Raw genomic sequence first — 25,903 nt, 5'->3', positions numbered from 1 at the left:
TCACTCTGGCCTTTGCATTTCTTTTGACTTGCTTTCCTCTTTGACATGCTTTCTGACCTACATGGGAAAGAGTAGTCCCGCTTTTATGAGGTGTATCAGCAAACTGTAACAGAGAAAACTATTAATAGATTTTTAAGGAGAACAAAAATATCTTTTGTCTGCTTTTTTACTGTTGCATTCATTTCCTTTGTATCTCTTTTTAAATTAATCACCCCTGTCCCCAGTTTCCCTGTCCTAAATATTTTGAGGATATAATTTACTTGCTCAAGAGTGCTTTCAAAAGATTTATAACTTGATTACTGTAATTTTAATTTCTCTGGAGGTTAGTAGCTTTAATTCCAGGAATGCTTAATCCATGAGTGATTTTGCATTAACTTAAGAATTATCCTTGCTTCCTGCTTGAAGCAGCAACTTTCTTTTTTTAAACACCTATGTAAATTTTTTTTTCAACAAAATTACATAAAAAAGAGTAATACATTTATGTTCCAATATTTGACTAAATGTAGAAGGCCCTATGCTATAGACTATTGTTTCAGTTGATTTCACTGTACAGTTCCAAGGTCCTGCCAGCTCTTATACTGAGCACATTTAACAGCTTTATTTATTAAATGAAGACAGGGCGGTGGTGACATAAAGAAAGATGCTGCAATTTATGGGACGCAGAAAGAATGATTTCCATTTAAATTCCACAGATCACTCAATATACGGGTGCTGAATATAACCGTGGGATTTGCCATGAGAACATACACAGTGAAGCTAACAAAAAGGTAATTATCATCAGCTGTCTAAATAAACCCATCTGAAAAAGCTACTGGTAGAGCACTAACAGTCCTTATTCAGTCCTAGAAACAAACTGTTTTTCTCTGGAGACATATTTTAGAGACTCCTTTTCTGACACTGGTGTTCGCCTAATAAAGCAAGACACAGATTAACTTTACTCAGTGAGTCACATTTTGTCTAAGAATACTTGTACTAAACATCACTTGGAGAGGTTCAAGAAAAATAGACTATAGGATCGGCATTTGAGTTGTGAAGGGCTTCTTTTCATTGAATGCTATAAGCTAGCTGAACAAAGTCAGTGACCTCAAAAGTATTTGACAATACTCTGCTTTCTTGCATGCCTCATTTCTCTAAAGAAATTAAGTGTTAATATGAGGCAAGAGAAAGCCAGGAGGTCTCTAGAAGTACATCTGGAGAAAACATACTACTTCAGGGTAGTTCAGAACATCCATGACCAATGGCATAGGATTCCTCATTGTAGCAGAAATATTTAAGTATAAAAGCAGAGCAATACAATGGTGAGTCATATTTAATGTTGGTTTGAACTATGAATTTCACAACAATGCCAGTTTGTTAATGGCAGATTACAGGTATTTAGGTAGTTGTAAGCTTCTTTTAACAAAAAAATTTTTTTGTGGCCGTGATAATGGAAGTAGAGTTACACTGCTTATACATCAACTCTTTTCCTCATCTGACGACAGAATATGGCTTTGTTACTGAGGGGGTATACGACAGATTAATGCCATCACAAAATAATTTCCCCCCTATCTTTAATTTTAATTCTAATGAAATGCTTGGATAGAAACAAAGATGAATGCATACAGCTATTTTAATGCTAGCAATTTGTAGAACTGTAACCATCTGTCAAAAAAAAAAATTCTTTTTGTAATTCCAGGAGAAAGCTCAAATATTTCTGCATGCCCTAAAAATGAGAATTGGATTCCTACATACTGACAGGAGATGGATTAAGACATAATCCTTTTCTCACTGTTCCCCACTAGTCAATTTAGGCAGTCCTTGATCTTTGAGCTGATTTTTGTGGATCCTATTCGCAGGCATCTAACTCTTCCCTTACATTTTTCAGGCACTGTTATCCAATGTGATGTCTGTGAATTCCACTAAGCATACAAGCTCTTGAGCTGAACATTGAAACAATGCCTGTAGCAACTACTTTTTCTTCCTTATTCATCTATGAAGACGAGTAACGTTTGCTTCTAGGCATGATGGCTTCATATGAAGCAAGAACATAGATCTCACTTTTACATATACATATATATATGTACAGATATGCTTAAAACAGTAAAAAAAAAAGATTGTAAAGGAGAAATATTATAATTGGAACAGCTGCAAGTAGTAGGACTTCAAAACACACCTCACCCTTGAAATTTAATCCCTACTTCTCCAAAATAGTGGTCTCTTAGTCTCTTTCTATCTATTTTTGCTTGGATTATTATAGAAATAAGGATCTGCTTTCACATCTACAGACAGTCCAAATTATTGTATCTTATGTTTTGATTCTGTTTTTTTAAAAAGAATTTTCACAGGATAAGGACTTTTTCCCACTTATAAAATCTTATATAGCCAAGAGTAAGTGCTGGTCTCTACCAGGGAAGGGGCAAGGGGCTTTCCTCCCTCTATCTGATAGGCTTAATCACCTCTAGTTCCCTAGGATGGACTTATTCCCTAATTTGGGATATACTATGTTAATACCAGTTTGTAGTTTCTTTAACACATTTATTTTTAAAAATGTAGAAAAGTTGTCCAAAGTTTGCAAGATTTTATGCAGCTAATGGAAGTTTTTAAAAGGTGTCTTTTTCAGCTACACACACAGTGGTAGCTATTTTAGAACCTCAACAGAACTAAGCTCCAGAAGTACTGAATTTCATAAATACCTTAGTCATTATTTTGAAAACAAAGATACATCCTTCAGTACAGTAAGCACTGTAGAAGACTGACAGCGCTGTTTATCGGCTGGCTGCACTGATAGAGCAGGACTCAGTATTAGAATTCCCATCAGTGCATAAAGCAGGTTTAAGAACACCTAAAAAAACTGAAAGTGTGCAAGTCCATGGGACCTGACGAGATCCATCCCCAGCTCCTGAAGGAACTTTCAGATGAAGTTGCAAAGCTGCTTTCCGTCATATTTGAAAACTACTGACAGTGTGGTAAAAGTTCCCACTGACTAGAAATGTCTCTCCCGTTTTCAAAAAGGGAAGGAAATATGACTCAGGATATTACAGACCAGTCAGTCTCATCTGTGCCTGGTAAGATCATGGAGCAGATCATTCTGAAGACCCTGCTAAACAAATGGGAAATGTGGAGGTTGTTGTTGGCAACCAGCATGACTTCACAAAGGGCAAATGGTTGCTTGGACAGGTCAGTGGCCCTTTATTATGGGGTCACAGTGTGCCAGTGGACAAGGGAAGAGAAACTAATGTCATCTACCTGGATTTGTGCAAAACATTTGACACTGTCCACACAACATCCTGGTCTCAAAATTGGAAGGGTATGGATTTGGCAGATGGACCACTTGGTTGATAAGGAATTGGCTGGATGGCCACGCTCAAAGATCTGTGGTAAATGACTCTGTCCAAATTGAGACCAGTGATGCGTGGCATACCTCAAGGATCAGTACAAGGACCAGTGCTGTTTAAAATTTTTGTTGTCAGCATGGGCAATGGAATTGAGTGCACCCTCAGCCCATTTGCTGATGACACCAAGCTGAGTGGTATGGCTGACACACCAGAGGGAAGGGGGCCATCCAGAGGGACCCTGGCAGGCTTGAGAGGTGGGCCCATGGCAACCTTATAAAGTTCAACAAGGCCAAGTGCAAGGTTCTGTACCTTGGTTGGGGTAATCCCAAGCATAATCACAGGGTATGAATTGTCCCTAAGGGGCAGACTTAGGGGTGCTGGTTGCTGAGAAGCTCAACATGAGGCAGCTATGTGTACTTGCAGCCCAGAAGCCAGCTGTATCCTGGGCTGCATCAAAAGAAACATGGTTGGAGGTTGAAGCATGGTTGGCAAGGTTCTGTACCTTGGTTGGGGTAATCCCAAGCATAATCACAGGGTATGAATTGTCCCTAAGGGGCAGACTTAGGGGTGCTGGTTGCTGAGAAGCTCAACATGAGGCAGCTATGTGTACTTGCAGCCCAGAAGCCAGCTGTATCCTGGGCTGCATCAAAAGAAACATGGTTGGCAGGTTGAGAGAGGTGATTCTGACCCTCTGCTCTGCTCTCAAGTCACCCCACCTGGAATATTGAATCTAGTTGTAGTCAACAACATAAGAATGACATGTAGGTGTTGAAATAAGCCCAGAGGAGAGCCACAAAAATAAGCAGAGGGCTGTAGCATCTCACCTATGAAGACAGGCTGAGAGAGTTGAAGTTGTTCAGCCTGGCAAAAGAGAAGGCTCCAGGTAGACTTTACAGTGGCCTTCCAGTACTTGAAATGGAATCTACAGGAAAGCTGGGAAGGGTCATTTTAGAAGGGCATATAGTGATAGGACAAGGGGTAATGGTTTCATAATGGAAGAAGATAGATTCAAACTGGATATTAAGAAGAAATTTATTAGTGTGAGAGTGGTGTGACACTGGAACAGGCTGCCCAAAGGAGCTGTGGATGCTTCCTCCCTGGAACTGTTAAAGGCCAGGTTAGATGGGGCTTTGAGCAGTCTTGTCTAGTGGAAGGTGTCCCTACCGATGCAGTGGGGTTGGAATTAGATAATCCTTAAGGTGCCTCCCAAGCCAAATTATTCAGTGATTTTATGAACTTTCTGAACAAGTGGCATCACACACCCCACCCCCCCAGCTCTCTTTCACAACAGCCATTTTGTGAACAACATAAAGAAACATTTACAAAAATTGGAACTGTTCAGGAAGTGCTAGACCATCATGATTCTTACCATTCTTATCCAGAAATCATGTCCTTTCTCCATTATAAACTTAATTTTATTAACACCTACAACAAAGCATTGTATAAGTACTGTTTGGTCTTGCTTTGTAAATTACAAACCTGAAAATTTGCTCATTTATACTGGCAAGTTCCTTAAAGAACTCAGTGTACAGAAATATAAGCAAGGTATGAATTTTCATATATTTTTTTCTACACCCTTGGTTTGGTTTTTTTAATAGTGATAATCAAAGAATCAAAAGCTGACACAAGTTTTATTATCTTGTTAGATGAGTGAAGGAAAAGAAGTATGTTACATCCTTCTCTTCTACAGAAGCTTGACTTCATACCACAGTTATAACAGAAGAGAGACTTAAGATGCCCAGTATTGAGGAGAATTGCCCTATCAGTATTCTGTGATATTGCTTCTGGCTGATGAAAGTCATCATCATGATCCACTGGGGGAGGACGCTATGCTAGTAGGAAAAAAAAGATTTCAAAATAGACTTTTCACAATCAGACTTAAATAAAACCAACAGTATGAAATTTGGTTTAAATAACCTTAAACTTTATTTTAGAACTTTTAAAATGCAGTGCATTAGAGCATATTATTTAGATTTTTAACATCTCTGCTTTATTTTATAATCATAAAATAATAATTTCTGGCAGTAATTTACAAGAGTAGGGAAGTTATTTGTTAATCAGTAGTCATGAACAGAGTACTGTAATAAATCTTTTAATGCTATATATGCAATTTTTTCATGTGAATATTTTCTCTGCCTATTGTTGATTTGCTGCTAAACATTTCACAAATATTTGCTCTGTCTTCAGAATTTGACACTCCAAACAGCCAGTTTAATAAATGAAAGAGAATGGATTATGACAAGAAATCTCTCAGCAGTGATTTTAATAAAAATGCCTTACTTCTAGGTTTGTTGGAGGGCTTTGTTCTGCTTCACCCTCTTTCATATTATGTAGCGTCAGAAAAGTCCTCTGAAGAAGAGCTGCTTTTTCTTCCAACTGCTGTCAAGCTTTTACTTCTTAAATAATATCCAGTAGTGTATATAAAATGTAATCTACTTTAAAAATTGTGTTACTGGCATATTTTCCCTCTCTAAAAACAACTTCTGTCACAATACCTTTATATGCTGAATCTTTTTTTTACTACCTTTCACACCAGATACAGTTAATAATAATTTACTACTAAGAAAAACTATCAGGGTCAGCATTTATATTTCAAATTTATGATAAAGTATATTTCAGTGACATTTTACATGTCATTTATTTAGAAATTGATCTCCAGAAGTAAAAAATTATTAGAGAATAAAAATGATCAAGTGAGAAAAGATAGAAGGCATATCTGAACATAAATATCAAGTATATAAAATACTATTATAGATAATTATTTGTAAATTCTGGCAACTTATAACTGTTTTCTCATACAATAGCTCATATGGACTGTCCCTTAATAGCCTGTTGTTAGGTTGTTTAAAGTTTCAGTTTCCCAGATAAGATCATCTCATGTACTTCTTTGGTTAACAAGACATATGCTTTCTTAGAATTATCTAAAAAATAAAGAGGATCAGTAACAGCAGATGGATTAAAACCTTCATCCACCAGTTGAAATTTTTGTTGTTTGAATGTTCCAGTGATCTCCATTTTTTTCTATGAAATAGAGAAAGATTCATTATTCAATAGAAGAGCTCATTTCCATTTGGTCATATTCATACTTGGTTTTGAAAATCCTACTTGATATAAGGTTAATGCTATTTATTCTCATCACATTAGAAAGCTAGAGCCTTCATGCTATTCTGGACCAACACTCAGAGACATTGAAAAAGTTGTACTCAAAAAAGTATATACATGGAAAAAGTCCATGACTTTCTGCATCACTGAGCAGTGTCTTGCCACAGTCTCACTTCTGATGTAGCCCCAGCTTTCTGAGAAAATCTACTTTCTTCATTTGCTCACAGTATATAATGACATATCATAAAGAATCTGAGAGAAAAAAACTGTAATTTTCAAGAACTTATTACTTATGGAACTCAGGAAATTATCTATATAATTATGGACACCTTAAGTAAAGGGTTGAAGTAGTGACTTACTAAATTAGGTCATACTTGTACTAAGCCAGGTCCAAGTAAAGGCAGATCTTTACCACACGTAATATTTTTAAGCTTTTTTCAGTATCACTGTGTCTCTTGGAAAAAAACCCTACTTCTGCCCATTATCTTCTGTCTTTACATTTCTATAAACATGCAATATCCAAAACTGAAAAGTTAAGGATTATCTCCAACAACTCAGTTATTGTATATAATCCAGATTTACCTCCAGGTTGTATCTAGCTGCTCTTTTTGATCTAAGAAACATTCTGACATCTTCTGAAGTATGATTACATGTCAGATCACGATCAATAAGGTTTTTAATTTTTCCCTTGGAGTTCCACCCACTACTTTCTTTCCTGGATAATGACAGCAGTATTAATAGCAATTAATCTGTAATCCAGACATTTAAGTACTAATCAAGGTTCCAGATATTTGATATGGGTGTAGCCTGGAGGCTGCATCCAAGATTCAGATTTCTTGTGCCCAGCATAAAGGATTTTTTATTCATCAGTATAGCAAGAAATGTAGACTAGATTCTCATACGTTCATAAAATGACTACTGCAACGTTCTCAAGTGTAATCTTGTTTGCTCATATCAGCATGCTGCTGCAAAACATATCTCCCCAGGCTTATGATATATATATACGTAAATATAGACATACATATACCCACACACACAGATATTTCAGTTTCAAGGTCCTTCATAGTGTTTTTCTTTTTTTCCCCTTCATTCTGAATCAACATTCTATCTCTAATTGGTGCAGGGAATCATCTTCCGTAACTTATTTTCTCTTTTCAAATAATAATTTTTTATTCATCTTCTCTTCAAACTTCACATACTTTCTTCATAGACATATTACAAAATGTTTTTATGTTTACCTTTGTCATGATGTTCTCAAAACACTAGAAATCAAGATGCTCATCATACTTCACTAATCATGAATGATCAGTGTTCCATGTTTTCTATGCTCCCTAATTTTTTCTAGCCATATATAGTTTGTTACATGTAGTTACATTTCCATTTTTAACTTTTGAGAGAGGGACTATTTTTTCCCCAAATTGTACAGTTACTAAAGCAAATAGGGATGACTTTGAAGACTGCAGTTGTTATGATACTGTACATTTTAAATTCACCATTTCAATTTACCTAGTACCTTTTCTAATTCTTTAACTTCTGTCATTATATTACCCAGCAAATAATATTTTATTTACTATGCACAGTGTCTCTGGCTCAGCAGTACTTCTCTTTTTTCTCATTTTGACTCAAAAAAATGGATTTTAGATTATTTTCTCCAGATGCAGCTGTTCACATTTTACTAATCGGGTTCTTTTTGTTTTTCCATATTAATACTTCAAATCTCCCTATATGCTTTTTTATGACCTCTAAACCTATGCATTTGTGCAATTCCTCTTGTTTTAATATAATCTGCAAATTTTGACTTCTTGTGTAATTCCTTTCCCAGGACTCCATTAGGCACAGTAAACAGGACCAGTTATAAAACCGATCAAGCGATACATGGACAGGCAGTTTCTGTTATTCATTTTGCCATTCAGATGGTGCAGATATTTGTATACACTGTGTAATAAAGCAGCTTACCTGGACTCTTAAAAATAGAGGACAAGCATAACTTGGTAGATAGGTCACTACGTGCTTGTACATTTGGTCCAAGTCTAAAGACATATTCTGCTTTAAAATAAGAGAAGCCATTCCTGCTTTTCCTTCATGATCTGGGGGAAAGGAAGGGAGTTGAAAATTATGAAACATGAAAAAAGTTGACATTTTGTTGATGAACCTCATGAAAAGAACTACAGTGATTAATAAACTGAGAGTCATACATCAGTATCTTCTGATATCTGAGTTTCCATAAAATTGGAAGATTACATTGATATTTTTGTAATACATTACATATATCTGCAGATCACTCAAATGAGTAAGTTAAGGAGTAATGCAGTAAATAAGTCTGGAAAATAAGAATAAAGGCAATTCAATATTCACTACCAATAAATGAAAATAAATATCAACACTATTCCTCTCTGAAAAAGAAGGGTTCTGAGCTTCTTAGCAGGATTAACTAATTATGTCTTCTCTTCAGTTTTAGCATGAATTTCTTGTCAGTATCTTCTCTCAGGATGGCAGTTTAATAGGAAAAGCAAAAGCCATATGAACAAGCAAAGCAAAGTCAGAGCTTCATTTGCTATTTCCCATCACGAAGCAGATGAATGAATGATTTGGATAGGGAGGGACCTTAAAGATCATGTAGTTCCAACCTAGTTCACCTTGCTGAACTTCATGAGGTTGCCATGAACCCACCTTGCAAGCTAGGTGCCTCTGGGTAGTCTCATTTCCCCCCAGCATATCAACCCCACCACAAAAAAAATAGTGCCATCAGCAAAAATGCTGAAGGTGCATGCATGGATGTATCTTGTCAGATCCCATTGACATGTGCACTTTTAGGTTCTTTAGATGGTTACAAACCTGACCTACCCCTACTGTGAGTGGCTCTTCTTTCTTCTAGTCCCTACCTTTAGCCTTTGACTTCTGTGACTTGGGTGGTGTACCTTGAACCCTTGTCAGTGACTGAGGCAAAAAAGCTGTTGAGTACCTTAGCTTTCTTCATATCCCATTTGACCAGCTCTCCTGTTTTCTTCTGGAGAGGGCCTTTGTTTTCCTTAGTCTTCTTTATTGTTATTGAAAGAACAATATAGAAGCTTATCTTTTTACCTTGTTAATGTTCTTGGCTAGATATAATTCTATCAGGTCTTCAGCTTTCCTAACCTGATCCCTGGCTGCTTGGACAATTTATCTGTGTTCCACTCAGGCTACCTGTCCTTCCTTCCCCATCAAAGGGCTAACTACTGAGGAGAAATTAAGGAATATTGTTAAGTCATGTCAAAAGAAAATCAGAGAGATAAAGGCACAATGTGAATGGAATCTCGCCACCTCTGTGAAGGATAACAAAAAGTCCTTCTACAGATACATCAGCAGCAAAAGAAGGGGCAAGGAAAACATCCATCCTTTACTGGACACGGGTGGGAATATAGTTGTCAAAGATGAAGAAAAGGCTGAGGTATTTAACACCTTCTTTACCTCAGTTTTCAGCAGAAAGACAGGTTACCCTGAAGATGGATGTCTTCTGGAGCTCATGGAAAGTGACATGAATCTAAACAGCCCCCCTGTAATCCTGAAGGACACAGTCAGTGACCTACTGAGATGCTTGGATCCCCACAAGTCTATGGGACCAGATGGGATCCACCCAAGGGTAATGAAGGAGCTGGCAGAAGAGCTTGCCAAGCCTCTCTCCATCATCTACCAACAGTCCTGGCTCACTGGGGAGGTCCCAGATGATTGGAAGTTGGCGAATGTCACGCCAATCCACAAAAAGGGCCGGAAAGAGGACCGAGGAAACTCCAGGCCTGTCAGCCTGACCTCAGTGCCTGGCAGGGTCATGGAACAGATCATCCTCAGTGCAATCACACAGCACCTGCAGGATGGGCAAGGGATCAGACCCAGCCAGCACGGGCTTAGGAAGGGCAGGTCCTGCCTGACCAACCTGATCTCCTTTTATGATCAGGTGACCTGCCTGGTGGATGCGGGGAAGGCTGTGGATGTGGTTTACCTGGATTTCAGCAAAGCCTTTGACACCGTCTCCCACAGCATCCTCCTGAAAAAACTATCAGCCCACAGCTTGGACAGGAGCACCCTGTGCTGGGTTAGGAACTGCTGGAGGGCCGGGCCCAGAGAGTGGTGCTGAACGGGGCTGCATCCAGTTGGCAGCCGGTCACTAGTGGTGTCCCCCAGGGATCAGTGTTGGGCCCGGTTCTGTTCAATATCTTCATTGATGATTTAGATGAAGGGATTGAGTCCATCATCAGCAAATTCGCAGACGACACTAAGCTGGGGGGAAGTGTGGACCAACTCGAAGGCAGGAGGGCTCTGCAGAGGGACCTGGACAGACTGGAGAGTTGGGCTGATTCCAACGGGATGAGGTTCAACACAGCCAAGTGCCGGGTCCTGCACTTGGCCACAACAACCCCATGGGGAGCTCCAGGCTGGGGACAGAGTGGCTGAGAGCAGCCAGACAGAAAGGGACCTGGGAGTCTGGAGTGACAGGAAGCTGAACATGAGCCAGCAGTGTGCCCAGGTGGCCAAGAAGGCCAATGGCATCCTGGCCTGTATCCGGAACAGTGTGGCCAGCAGGTCCAAGGAAGTGATTCTGCCCCTGTACTCAGCGCTGGTGAGGCCACACCTCGAGTACTGTGTCCAGTTCTGGGCCCCTCAGTTCAGGAAGGATATCGAGGTCCTGGAGCAGGTCCAAAGGAGGGCAACCAGGCTGGTGAAGGGTCTTGAGCACAGACCCTATGAGGAGAGGCTGAGAGAGCTGGGGCTGTTCAGCCTGGAGAAGAGGAGGCTCAGGGGAGACCTCATCGCTGTCTACAACTACCTGAAAGAAGGTTGTAACCGGGTGGACGTTGGTCTCTTTTGCCAGACGACTTTCAACAAGACAAGAGGGCACGGTCTTAAGTTGTGCCAGGGGAAATTTAGGTTAGATATTAGAAAGAATTTCTTTACGGAGAGGGTGATCAGGCATTGGAATGGGCTGCCCAGGGAAGTAGTGGATTCTCCATCCCTGGAGATATTTAAAAAGAGACTGGATGTGGCACTCAGTGCCATAGTCTAGCAACCACAACGGTGGTAAAAGGGTTGGACTCGATGATCTCTGAGGTCCCTTCCAACCCAGCCAATTCTATGATTCTATGATTCTATGATTCTATCTGTGGGCTTCTGCTTTATGTCTGAGTTCGACCATGATCTTCTTATTCACCCACGCAGGACTCCTGACATTTTTGCCAGACTTCCTCTTTGTTGAGAGGCAGCACCAGTGAGCTTCAAGGATGTGATCCTTGAATGTTCAACAGCTTTCTTGGGTTCCTTTTCCTTGCAGGGCTTTGTCACATGGTGTTCTACCAAGCAAGTCTCTGAAGAGGCCAAAGTCTGTTATCCTCAAGTCCAGAGTAGCAAGATGTGCCCTTGTTGTCCTGCTCACTGTCTTAAGGGTCTTGAACTTTACCATCTCATGGTCACTGCTTCCAAGGATGCCCTTGAGTTCTATGTTCCTCACCAGCCAATCCCTGCTGGTGAGAACAAGGTCCAGCATTGCACCAGATGGAAGAACTGTTGCTCTGTTCTGCAGATAGTTGAATTTTCCTAGTCAAGAACTGCAAATCAAGTCTTCACCATCAAGCTATACTCAACTTTGCAAGTTAGGTTTTAATTTCAAGCAAAGGATTGGTTGTTGTCATCAAAACTACTTTATCCTACAACTTTATCTCACTGTCAGTGTGTGGTGCATTTACTTCAGGATATCTTTTATTGTAACAATAAAAATTATGCAGTTCATATGGCAAATAATTTTTTTAACATAATTTTTTTTTTAAATTGTACTTTGAGATCAACCACAGTGTGCTCAGTCCTGTAATAAATGAAAAGAATAGTACCAAATATTTAGCTTTCTTCTGTAAAGTATTTAAGATGAAGAGGATTGCTTTTGTGTAGAGTGGTTAGGGCAGAGAGAGTATTAGAAGAATAAAAATGCATGTGTGTTAACTTAGCTATTCTCTTCACTACTAAGGCAGCCAATTGGCGTTTCTGAGCTCTGTGGTATATTTCAGCAGAATGTGGACCTCTGAAACTTATCTGGCATGAGCAGCCTGTACCTGTTTGTGTCACAGATGTGACTGCTCTATGCCCTATTGTAAACAAGAGAGCCTGGGTAATATGCCTGTTTTCAAAGGCAGGACTCAAAAGGAGTCCTGTCCCATATGCTAGATCAAGAAAATTGTAAAGGGAAAACCTACAAAATCACAGCCTCTGTATTTGCTAGGTAAAAGCAGTGTATTATTTTCAATCCAGTATTTTTCTTTCTTTTGGCCAGTATGTTAGATGCACTGAACCATATTGTAGCAAAATGTCACATTGCCCATGGATATGTAAATTGCTAAACTGGCACTGAAGTTAGGCTGAATGACAATTATGTTTATATCCAACACCAAGAAGGGCTTTTCTTTCAGAATGAGAAATATTTGTACCAATCTGTTCTTCTCCTACCCTCATCCCCAGACCAATATGTGGAATGGCTGAGGTCTGAGGGCTTGAGTGTCACTGCAAAATTATGTTCCAGAATTTGCTGGGGAAGTTTCATTTTGTACCAAAGGGGTAAAGAAGTATCTGAGTGTGGATGCAGTATAGAGACATTAAAAAAAATACAAAAAAGAGAGAGTGACATTAAAATAAATAAACGTAATTATTTTTGACATTTAGTGTACACATCTTGACATTTTCCTCTGCAAGTGGGGATAGTCAGTGATGAAAAAAATGTCTATTTTAAAAAAATGAGGTTGGAATTATCATTAAGGGAAGGTAAAATTCTGCTAGGGTAAATAAAGATCCACTTGTTCTGGTGAATCTGGACTCATTTTCACAAAACTTTCTCAGGATACCCAGAATATGGTAAAAAAAATACAAAGTTCCTAAGAAGATCATGGCCTAAATTTTATTGTCCTCACCCAAGTCAGGTAAATTCAGCTTGTTAAGAGATGAAGCACCTAAGCTGTCCCTTAATTGCATTCTTGTACCTGTAATAGCCAAAGTAAGGAATGTTTTCAATTGGCCTACAACTGACTCTGAAGGTGACATGCAGAAAATCTCTTTGGCAGTTGCTTTTGAATGTCTTTTTTTCTTTGAGGCAAAAGGAGGTAAAGGAAGGAGCAGTCTAGTTTGCATTTTTTATATGAAAAAAAAATACTGGATGGCTGTGGGGGGAAAGACAAAAAACCTCTCATTTCAAAAAAACAATGTGATGATTCATTCTCAGTATCTTGTCCCCATCCAGAAGTGCAACCAATAATCTGATGTGGATTCTCACACACAGCATATATTATAAAACACATACCAGAATTTACAAAACATCTTCATTAGGTCAAAGCTATTTTTAAGCAAATTATTTCCTTCTGTTTCAGATTTGCTACCTTGAGTAACACTATTCACAGTAAAATTAGGTGCAATGTTCAGTAGGCAGCCAAGAAAGTTGCACAGTGTTTAGTGGTTAAGGTGAACCAAAAACCAGAGGGCAGAATTGCTCTCTACTACACTCCTCCTCCACTCAGTTCCACTGTCCCTGTCACCAGCAAAGATTTTTGGTCCCAGTACTGACCTTTGAGGAATGCCACTTATCACTGGTCTCCATTTCAACATCAAGCCATTGACCACTACTCTTTTAAGTGTGACCATCCAATCAATTCCTTATCCACCAAGTCCATTCATCAAATCCATATCTTTCCAATGCTGTGCAGGACGGTGTCTAATGTTTTGCACAGGTCCAGCTAGATGACCTCAATTTCTCTTCCCTTGTCACCAATGCTGTGACTTCATCACAAAAGGCCACCAGATCTGTCAGACATGATTTGTCCTTGGTGAAGCCATGATGGTTGCCACCAACCACCTCCATATTTTCCACTGGTCCTCAGCAGAGCCGTCTCCATGATCTTGCCAGGAAGATCTGCTCCATGATCTTGCCAGGCACACAGGTGAGATTGGCCTGTAGCTCCCACTGTCTTCTCTTTGCCCTTTTCTGAAAATGGGAGTTATGTTTCCCCTTGTCCAGTCAATGGAGACTTAACCAGACTGCCAGTACTTTTCAAATATGATGGAAAAGAGCTTTGCAGCTTCATCTGCCAGTTCCTTCAGGAGCCATGGCTGGATCTCAGGTCCCATGGAGTTGTGCCTCTTCATGTTCCTTAGATGGTCTGAAACCTGCTCTTCTACAATGGCTGGGTCTGCCTTATGCTACTTGGGTAGTGTTGCCAGAATCCTTGTCAGGGAAGGCTTAGGCAAAAAAAGTCACTGAGTACTTAAGCCTTCTCCATGTTCCATGTGACCAGGTCTCCTGTTTCCTTCTTGAGAGGTCCCACATTTTTCCTAGTCTTTCTTTTACCACTGACACATTTGTACTAGCGTTTCTTGTTGCCTTTAATGTCCCTGGCCAGATTAAATTTGATCTGAGCTTTAGCTTTCTTAAACCTGATCCCTGAGTGCTCAAACAACTTCCATACAGTCTTCCTAGGCTGCCTGTCCTTGCTTTCCACCCTCTGTAGACTTTCTTTTCATATTCAAGTGTGTCCAGGAGCTCCTTGTTCACTCATGCAGGCCTCCTGGCATTCTTGACTGCCTTTCTGTTTGTTGGGATGAATTGCTCTTAGGCTTAGAGGAGGTGATCCTTGGATACTGACAAGCTTTCTTGGGCTCCCCCCCCCTCCAGGGCTTTATCCCATAGTGTGCCCTACCAAGCAGATCCATGAAGAGGTTTAAGTCTGCTCTCTTCAAGTCAGGGGCAGTGTGGTTTCTGCACGCCATCTCCTTGCTGCCCTAAGGAGCTTGATTTCCACCATTTCATGGTCACTGCAGCCCAGGCTGCCCTTAAGCTTTATACTGTCCATCAACCCACCCTTATTGGTGAGAATAAAGTACAGCATAGCACCTTTTCTTGTTAGCTCCTCTACCACTCAGAGAAGGATATTGTCACTAATGCATTCCAGGAACCTCCTGGATTGCTGGGGCCCTGCCGTGTTGTCAGTGCAGCAGACATCTGGGTGCTTGAAACCCCTCATGTGAGTGCAAAGCTGCTCCTGTATGTCTGTAGAGGGTCTCATCCACTCAGTTTTCCTGGTCAGGTGGCCTGTACCAGACCCCCAGTGTAATATCACCTGCCCCTGTCATGCCTCTGACCCCATCCTATAAGCTCTCAGTCGGCTCATTTCTCCCCAGGAGGAGCTCCATAGACTCCAGCTGATCATAACCAAAGAAGGGAACACCCCCATCTCTTATCCCCTGCTTATTCTTCCTAAAGAGCTTGTATCCACCCAGCTGCCTCCTGCAGAGTGGGGCCTCACTCAGCAAATGCAGCAGTTGTTTGAGAAGGCATACACCATAAACACAAATGGGTAAGCCTCTGCCTTTTCATAGAATTTTTTTACTTAGCATGTGATACAACATTTCCCCTCAGTCAGTTTGAGCACTGTCTATGTCTACCTCAAACTTCTTGGCCAGCCCCCAAAATAATCACTGCAAGAAGAAAACCTTGGTACTGTGCAAGCTTTGTTCAGTAATAGACAAGTGTTGGTGAAGGATTAGGCACTACTGCTTTAGCCACTAGTGCAAAGCACAGCATTGTCTTTGCTCCTATGAAGAAACTTCCCTCTGCCCCAGCCAGAGTTTGCAGACATCAAGTAAAAATTTAGCATGAATGGAAGTGTCATAAAAATTATGAGATTATCTCAGAAATTAACCAAAACATGATTTTTAAAAAAAACAATTTTCTTTTTTAGCTATTTCTTTTATATTAGTCTTCTTTTTCACCTCGTGCTTGGCTTTATGATATATTTTTACAGATGGTTTATGAGGCTAATTAAAAAGTGAAGAAGACAGAAGAATGCCTTCATATACTTTAATTCTTACCTTGCTGACATGTTATTTTTAGATACGAATATGTGGATTTTCACAGATGTGAATTTAATAAGTCTTTAATTTATACTATATATCTATCAAAAATTAAAGAAATATAACTTTTCAAAAATATACATCACTGCAGACACACAAAAATGTAGGATTCACTGGCTTATTCACAATCTATTGGTGTTTTCTTTATCTACTTTTACATTTAGCTAAGCATTGAATTCAGTCAGAAGTGATTTGTAGGTTTAAAACATAAAATAGTAGTTATGAAGGTAACAACTAACCTAGGGGAATAAAAACATACAGCTAAAGCTTCTTTTACCTGGCACAGATACACCATACACATTTGCTTCTTGTATGAAGTCCAACATTATAATGACATCAGAAACTTCTGTGGTTGCAACATTCTCCCCTTTCCATCTAAAAGATGTGAAAATACAACTTAATCCCATGAAAACATATGGACACCTCCTATTTAAACAGCATTAACTTCAGTAGGAACTTCGTTCATTTCAGACTAACCACACTTCACATTTATTCCCACTTATCATGTTGGCATATTGATCTGATCACCAAAAGATAACATCTGTGCACATTTTAAATAAATATTTATCATGCCTGGAAGTTAAGCTCAGATGTAAATCACATGTAAATCTACCGAACCAATTATTTTTAAAAAAACATTGTATTTTCAATGCAATTTAAATGGTACTTGATAGTAGCTATTAATACAAAGCACAATGAAAGCTTACAGTTATCTGATATAATGGTTTTCAAAATTTTGACATATATCCAAACATATCAGATGTGACCAGTCTTTACTATTTGATACATATTTGTCCTTATCAGTATTGAACTTCCTTGCAGCAAAACCACCACCAGTTACTGTTCAAATGCTGTAATTCCACAGAAACACTTTTTACAAAATTAAGCCCTTATCATCCTTAAGGTAATTATAAACTACATCACAGTAGTAATAAACTGAACATTTTTGTAGAAAAGAAGTAGAAATTCATGTCCCTGCTTTTTAATGAAGAAATGTGAAAAGAAACAACTACTGTACCTGAAGGTATCTCCAATCCTGTCCCAAAAATAAAGAAAATTCTCATGGTCTTGAACGATTAGATCTCCAGTATTAAAATACATATCTCCCTTCTTAAATACCTCACAGAGTAATTTTTTTTCTGTGTGTCTCTTATTGCCAGCATAACCAAAGAAGGGATTCTTCACATTAACTTTGGAAATTAGAAGACCTGGCTCACCTATATAGAGAAGTTGAAAGAATTTAAACATAAGTTATCATTGTACATTTCCTGAACTTTAAGGTAATATTAATCTGGTACATACAGTTTTACAAGACAAGGAACCAAGTTTATCAGGGTTCAGTATATAAGACCCAGTCATAAAAATGTCAATTTCTGCTGCTTCAGCATTCTTGTGGTCATCTCTACATGCAAAGTGACCATAAAGACACAGTACAATATTGTTTAATTGAATTCCCACTAATTTATATTTCTTCCTGATGAATAATGATACAGCTTTCTCCCAGAACTGCCATCAATTTTGAGCTCACTACTAGGTTTACTATCCTCTCAAAGTATGTATTTCAAGGGAATGTTACAGCTTATCGCCCAGACCATACTGAATTTCCAGTGCTGACTCTCAACTACATCACTTCCTACCATAAAAATAGCATCAATAAAAAGCAGGTGTTGAACTCAGACTTTAAATCCCTATGTAGTCTCATTTCTGAAGGTATCAGAACACTTAAGAATTTTAACTAATGTGATATAGCCTTGCTGCTTTCTTTTAGGAGGAAAATCTAGTAAATTTTAATTTTTTCTTTCTCAAGAAATAGGCAGATGTGGAGATAGAATTATCCTGTTATGCATGTGGATTATCATAGTCCTAGTTTGTTGAAAGTGAAATAGATGTATAAATTCCTAAGTTTATTATTCAGAATGTGCTTCCAAAAAGCTTGTTACATTACTTGCTAGTGGAGACACCAATTATAAGTATAGAAATATTAAAAAATCAAACTGTGTCCAAAGTTATTAACAATTTTTAGCTTAAGACTGCCTCCTCATAAAAGAGAGATACTGCTTTTTTTTAAACTGGCAATGTTTAAGGTGAAAGTTCACCTGTAGTGTCACTGGAGCCATGATGCTCTGAAGATACAGGACATGGGTATGACAACGTCTATAGATAATTGTTTTTTAGTAGGCTGACTGGAATAACTGGAAAAGAATTAGACCAAGTGTATACTTAGAGCATATGTTCCCTTCACAGGTCCATTTGACATTCCTACAGACAATTTCTTACAAAATTTCATGTTTTGGGAACTCTGTTTTCCTGACAGTGCCCATATTGGATTAAGACATACTAGAGAACCTCTTGACTCCTTTAGAAAGATCTGTTTGAGCTTTCTGTTAAAGCTGTCTGCCTGACCTTTAACATGAGGTTTTTGCCATTCAGCTTCCAGGTATTAATTAAATCTGTTACCTTCCAACAGTAAAATAGGAATGCTTCAGTATCTGATGAACACTTTGAAAATAGATCTAATCGAGATAAATCAGTTATTTGAGAAGTATTTTGGAGAGAGCTATAATTAAGCAACCTCTTTTTTAAAAAAATAAGTAAATGATTGCTTAATCAGCTCAGTCAGGAACACTACCTCTCTCACCAAAAAGCATTTACTCCAATCCACCAGTCTTTCTGTTAGATGTCTTAGGCCACCTTCTCACTATGTTAACCTCCTTTAAAACCCACGAATGTGATAATCTGTATTCAGAGTGATCACTGCTTTTCTGTAAATATATCCAAGGATCTCCTAAGTTCTTCTGGTGTAAGGACTTGTATCTTTAATAATGTTGTAGTTGACATCGGTGTAGTACACCAATAGAATAGCAAAGCTACCTAGAGATCCTCTGGAATATATATATATATATATTTGAATTACAATCAGAAGACCATCATATCATCCTATTAAAATACATACTTACCTTTCTTAACCTTTTCACACCAGCCATGCTTATTTCTAATTGGTTCATATTTTTGGAAATCATACTTGATTAGATCAAATGGGAAAAAAAGCTGAAAAAGGGAAAAAGGGTCAGTTATTCAAATACACAGCGGCACCTGGTGGCACCATATAAAAGCAAGGAAACCTTTACTCCAGTCTTACTCCTCTAGAAGCAGATTGAGTTGCATTTAAAAATGAAAATACTCTGTATGTAAGCATAAAACATTTCCTGGAAGTAAAGAACATCAGAGCAATTTTGTAATCATGTAACTTTCAAAAATATAACCATAATTTTGTTGATTTTCTTACAAATAGGTTATGGGCTCTACATGTCAGTGTAAGAGCCTACGTCAGTGAGGATAACAAAAGCATAGCTGGAATTTGACATTTAATGGTGGTGGCTGGTATGAAAAGTGTTCTTCAGATCTTCTGGCACCTAAAACAACTGGAAAAACAAAGCTATAAATCTCCTTACAAAGGACAACCTGCTTTCTGTTGGACTTTACACTTCTTAGCTGGCCTCAGTTCTTCCATCAATCTTTCTCAGACTGGTGCATGGCAGAATGAGCACCAGCAGAAGGATATGTACTCCCAGACTACATAACTGTGTATGCTACATCAGGGTTACTTCTGCATTCTTTCAAAATGCTGTGAGCCCCTGAATTCTGACACTGCTCACCTAACTGAGCTCCTAAGGAAAGTAGATCTGAATGAACTGAAAATACTTTTCATCACCATTAAAACTTGCAATATTTTTTTTCTGCAATAGGGTCTGATTCATATTTTACCTCATTTTTATACTGTGATATAAATCCAAACTAGAACTTTTGAGTGACATTGCCAGGTATCATATGTCTGATACTATATTGACCGATGTGTTTGCCATGTGGTCCATAGTTCACTTCAGCTTGCCCACTTTGGGATTCTGATTTCCCTTTGCAAAAGGTGTTTCAGCAACCTATTTAACAACTAGTCAACCAACAATGTACAAACATCTTTTCATAGAGGAATCTTACGAAGCAGAGGAAACAACTTTAAAATAAAATTAATAAAAACCTGCAGTTTTCACAATAAAGAAATAAAATGTAATTTAAGGATGATGTTATGAAAGTGACAGAAGTGAAGGGTTAAAACATGAGCTTCTTTGCTTTTTTGCGACTAATTTGGATGAAGAGCTGTATAATTATTTTATCCTAATTTGAAATGTTACTGTAACTGTATCACATATTTTTGTTTTCAAGTAAATCTGAATAAATAGAAACTAGGATCAAATATCAAGCACACAATTTCAGTCTCAAATGAACAAACTTGTTTCACTGGGTCTTTTCAATGTTCACCACTGTTTTCCTTCTACACTAAGTCTGAAAAAAAAAAAGATATTTTTAACAGTTGACCAAAAATTGAACAAAGTCATAGCAAGCAAAATCAAGCAATGATCCAAGAAATAGACACTTTATTTTAAAAATGAAGGTTTTTTGGTGTTTTTTTACTGTTATTTTCACTTTTTTTTTTTTTTTCTCTTTTATTTAGTATCTGAGATGACCTAAAAATCTGTTGGGACTTCGACAGCATATGTACTTGCTGCATACATTTTTTAGTGCCTGCAGTCTTGGAGTGCCTGTTCCTGTTAACTTTTTTAAATAAGTTGTGCAAATATATAACTAAAAAAATAAAATATTATATACTGCATTAAACATGCAGTATGAGACTATATCAATGTATGTTCTGTGGAAAAATCTGCATCTATGCTAGCAGCTTTCTTCTCTTATTAAATACTAGAAACTTAAAGCTCCAGAGCAACTCACTGAGTCTGCATACAGGCCTACATTTGTTTAGCTAATTGTTTAAAATCTAAAAGTGGGCCTCAGCTGTTGAAGCCTTGCCATGTTCTTTTCACTTAGTACTGCAACATTCATCATTTTAGCCTACCTTTTACTCCCTAAAGCACCGCATAAATGTATGAAACAAAAAACATCATTTATCTAGTGGAAAGTTACAATTAAATTACAGTATTATCGTCTGTTACCATGCTACTTGGATGTTAGCCAGTAACAGATCCCATTTTTCTTTTAATTGACTGGAAATACATTGAGTTAAAATACTGGTTTGGAATTACTTAAGTTTCAAGTCATAATGAATGCTCACAGAACCTTCATCAGAAAACAAAGATGACAAGCTACTGCTTTTTATCTAATTACTTGTTTTAGAGATGAACAATTGTTGAATTATCTAGAAGAGTATCTGTTCACAAGCAACGTATTACACTTACTAGATTTAGTTCCAAGCACCCCCTAAATAGCAATGCAGGGAAAAGCATTATGGATCACAGTAACGTATCTTACATCTGCTTTTAAAACATACTTGTAATGGTTATTTATGCTGTTAAGAGTAGATGCACTGCATTTCATCATAGTTTTGTAAGGCTAAGTTAAAAAAAAACAAGGAAAAAAACTTTTAAAGCCATCCTTGATATTAACTGAATCAGCACATAATAAAATACCTTATATCTTAGATTATTTTACCTCAAAACTAACCAAAAGAGCAGAATCAACACTAATAATTTTCATTGACCAATGAGTTTAAGAGCTTCCATTACTTAATATGAGTTCTTCCTGTAAGCCCATCTTTCCACATCTTAAGATTTACTGTTTATATTTAAAACCAGTTTAAAAGTTCTATGACTGTATGAAAAAAGTGTATTATAATAAGTATATTAATTCTGTGTTGCTGTGTGAAGGAGAATATTTCATATGTTGAAGTGATTTATTATTTGCTATAAAAGTTAAATATTTCTCAGCTCAGTGCTGATTTTGACCCAAACAATTTTCAGTAAGAGATGGTTAAGATACTTGTAATAGTTGGAATAATTATGCTTTAAATAACACCAAACATACTTTTATTAATACAACTGAGAATATTTTTTACATGCTCTTTTTTGTTGTACTTGTCATGGGTTATTTTTAGCCCTTTTTACAGGCTTCTTTGGATCTCATTATTCTCATTGTCCCATTGCATGTTCTCTGCCATCATTCATTCTATTTAAGTGCAAGAAATAGATTTTTTACATATATTTGATAGACATGCCTGAGGATCCTACAGATTTTTTCCATATCTTATTTATATAAAATTAACAATTAATTGCAGATATATGCATGCCGTATGTAAATTTTAAACAGTATTTTAATATGTATCATGTTAATCCATACACTATCTTCATTGCAAAACATTTTAAGTTTTACCAGATAAAAAGATATTCAGAGGCTTTCACTCTTCTGTTCATTGACTCTGTATGAGCACCCTTATTGAAGGATTTACTCATATACTACAGTGATGCTTTCAAGCAGGTGAACCATTCTCTCTGATTATCTTCTCAATATGCTCTTGAAAGTGCAAACAAGAGCACTGCTTCAAGTTAAAAGTCTCACACACACTGGCTTCTTGGCTGTCCAGCAGCTGTTTTAACATTTGTTAAATTCCAAATCTTCCATACATTCCTTCCATACAGGAACTACATAACATAGGAATGTTATGTAGAAGCGTAACATTTATCCCAAGTGTTTGTCTCCAACCCTTGGTAGCTGCTGACAGACACGTTGCTTTGCTTATTCTGTCTTTTAAAGCTGCAACTTTTTTTTGCATTTCACTTTTAGAAACTGCAATTGCCATTACCTACAAGAAAAATGCCTTCCTATTTTTTTTCTCTTTTCCTGCTAAGAATACTATACTTGGAACCTACCTGCTATTATTCCCACTCAGTATCTGTGTGTATGGGCTCTAAGCTCAATCTTTTTCATTCTGTCTGTGCCATAATTATGCCTGCAGAAAAATTATCTCCATTATCACACATATGAACACACAAGCCTCAAGCTTATTTCCCCCTCAGCTCTCCTTTGTTTCTATTCCCTGTCTAAGAAACAGGTGCTTAGGACATTTCTAGACACTAGGTCTAAAGATAAGTGTCATGTCAACCCGTGTGTCAAGAGAATGGTATTTCAGATGTTGTAGCATTTCTTTGAAAAAAACAAAACCAAAAACAAAAACAAAAAATCCCTAGGAATTGGATGGCTGGGCCTTGTCTGTCCCATTCTCTGCTTTCCAGCAGGGGTGAGTGTCCAGGAGACACTCTCCCTTTCCAGCTTCAGAAAAACCAAAACCCTCTAAAAAGTATGTCTCATGATATTTTTACCATTCCCTCTCTCTTAACCTCTTACAGACTTCTCAGAAACTGCTCTACATCTATCCCCTAAGTGCCATGAAGCAGACTGAAGGAACTACCAGCCTGAGAAACTGCAACAAAGGTTACAGAAGCAGAGTCCTAGTAGTGATAAGATTGCAGAACTGTTAATTTGAGACACACAACTCATATTATTAATATGCCATATTGTTCCACCATCACAAATCCTTTGAGAGCCTCAGTATATCACATAACCATAAATGCTCTGGATCAAAATACATTCCTCATGAAAAAGCTCCTGATGAATGTCTAGAGTAGTCTCTGAAACTTTCCTGATTTGGAAGAGATTTGGAGCAGTTTTGTTTCCACATAAAAAGGACCGTAACCCACATAGTGACCTGTCGAGACATAACCAAGCCCATACAATCAAGGCTATCTAGTTTGGACTCTGAACTGAGGCAAACTAGAGTTTTGCAGTGACAAACTTCATTGTCTATCACAGTCATCGCTGGTTATATTTGATTGTGTTGTCTCTGAAATTCTTGAAAAAGGATACAGACTAGATGTATTTTAACTGAATTACTTATGTTTAACTGCATCTAGCTATAAAACAGCTCTTGAAGTTTCATCTGTCTATATGCTAATATATTTTAGTTACTTCTAATTCCCATATATGTCCTAAGATTTACAATGTTACATGAAATATCCTCTTTGAAAACAGCTCTAAATGTAATCTGAAGAGCAATAAATCAAAAGAGAACACTTTTATTTCACAGATGATGAGTTTTTAGGCATTGAAACAAATCCAGCTTCCTCTTTCTTCCTTTAATGGACTTGACATGATACTTGGAACCTACTCAAAACTGTCAGAAGGGGTCAAGGTCTTTGAGTCTTGCAAACTTGAAGAAAAAAATCTTGCTTACTGCTAAAAGTACTGGGTGTTAGTCACTACCTGCAAAATCTTTGCAGCCAAGATTACACAGAGGGTCAGTTAAACCTGAGATAACTAAGAGACTTTACATGGACTGCAGTCTCGTGTTCTGTGGCCAAGCTGGGAAATACGTTTACTATCAGCACTCCCTTTAAAAAGTACAAATAAATAGTCACCTTATAAAAGAAATTAGTGCGTCCAACAGATCCAATTTTTCCTGTGTGGTTCATGAAACAAATGTTCCCTTCAGTAGCACCATAAAATTCACAGATTTTAACAGCACCAAATCTGTCTAAAAATTCTCTCCATACATCGTTTCTTACTCCATTTCCAACTGCTAGTCGGACTTTGTGATCTTTATCTCCTTCATTCTGTTAAAAAAAAAAAAAGCACAACACAATTTAAAATATTATATACTGATAACTGCAGTTGATTGTTCCATATAGTGTGCAGAAAATGTACCATCTTTAAATACATCAAGTAGAAACAACCAGAAAAACAATGAAGTTAAAGAAAGCCAGAGTAGCTTGTCTAAAGTTAGCAAACTGCAATCAAATACATACTCTCTTGTTGAACATCAAAATTATTTCCTCAGTAATGGCTACATTAACTTATATAAATGTTCCATATTTTAAATGTTCTATAGTCTCAGTCTTAGAGGAATAAGAAAACTGGGAAGAACGGAGAAAGCCAGGAAATATTTCAGTCAAGGGATTAAAGTTCATAGAGCTTAAAAGTTACTTTGTCTTCAGACTAATTATAAGAAACAATCGTATTTCACACACTTGTAACATCTATTCCCCTTTCCACACATTTTTAATTGTTTTGGATGTTTTTTTTTTATTTCACCTATTTTAAAATAAGACTCTAATTTTAATAATTGTAAGGGGCAACACAGAATGGTCTAGAAGTTAGACAGCACAAAAATATAAGTACTGTTTGTTACCAAGCACCTTTATGAGTGCATAGCACTCTAATATTGCAGCACTGTCTGTATATACATCTCCCTATATATAAACATACAAATACTTCTTAATATACATATTCCCATATGTGCACATTGACATTCTTTAAATATGTGTGTATATATACATATCCACATACATATACTAAATAAAGCAAATAGTTACTATATACTGTTCTATTCTAGTTTCCTTTTCCCCTCCCAACACTAATCTAGTATGAATTTAGACATGTCTTTATATGAAAATACATTTAACACTTTTAATCTGGCATAAAAGCAGAGTTAATTTTTTCTTCTAAGAGATCTTGTCAGCTGGCTGAAACAGGAATCTTTACATGTGCTAAAACAGTGATACTTCTACTGAGTACATAGACAGAAGTGTTCCTCAGAGGCTTATGCCTTTTCCAAATTAATTTATTTCCATGAGGTGGATTAATTCTCACTTGTCTAACAAAAAACACATACTGAAATTTTAAATTCCTCCTCTAAATTATGGAGATCAACCATGCCTTTTTCTTCCCTCTTAAAA

At 37.5% G+C, this 25,903-nt stretch overlaps 1 protein-coding gene across 1 annotated transcript in view; it reads right to left on the bottom strand.

Moving 5' to 3' along the window:
• Positions 1-6,158: 6,158 nt before the first annotated feature.
• Positions 6,159-25,903, bottom strand: part of SLC27A6 (solute carrier family 27 member 6) — a 46,729-nt gene continuing 26,984 nt past the window's right edge. Inside the window, exons 5-10 of the mRNA XM_030467488.1 lie at positions 24,587-24,781; positions 19,286-19,376; positions 17,347-17,545; positions 16,606-16,703; positions 8,373-8,503; positions 6,159-6,335 (exon numbers count right to left, since the gene is read on the bottom strand). Of these exons, the coding sequence (XP_030323348.1) occupies positions 6,159-6,335; positions 8,373-8,503; positions 16,606-16,703; positions 17,347-17,545; positions 19,286-19,376; positions 24,587-24,781 (891 nt within the window). The remainder of the gene's footprint in view (positions 6,336-8,372; positions 8,504-16,605; positions 16,704-17,346; positions 17,546-19,285; positions 19,377-24,586; positions 24,782-25,903) is intronic.

The sequence above is a fragment of the Calypte anna genome, chromosome Z, assembly GCF_003957555.1.
Source record: "Calypte anna isolate BGI_N300 chromosome Z, bCalAnn1_v1.p, whole genome shotgun sequence".
Lineage (NCBI taxonomy): Eukaryota > Metazoa > Chordata > Aves > Apodiformes > Trochilidae > Calypte > Calypte anna.
This window is presented reverse-complemented; position numbering and strand designations above follow the sequence as displayed.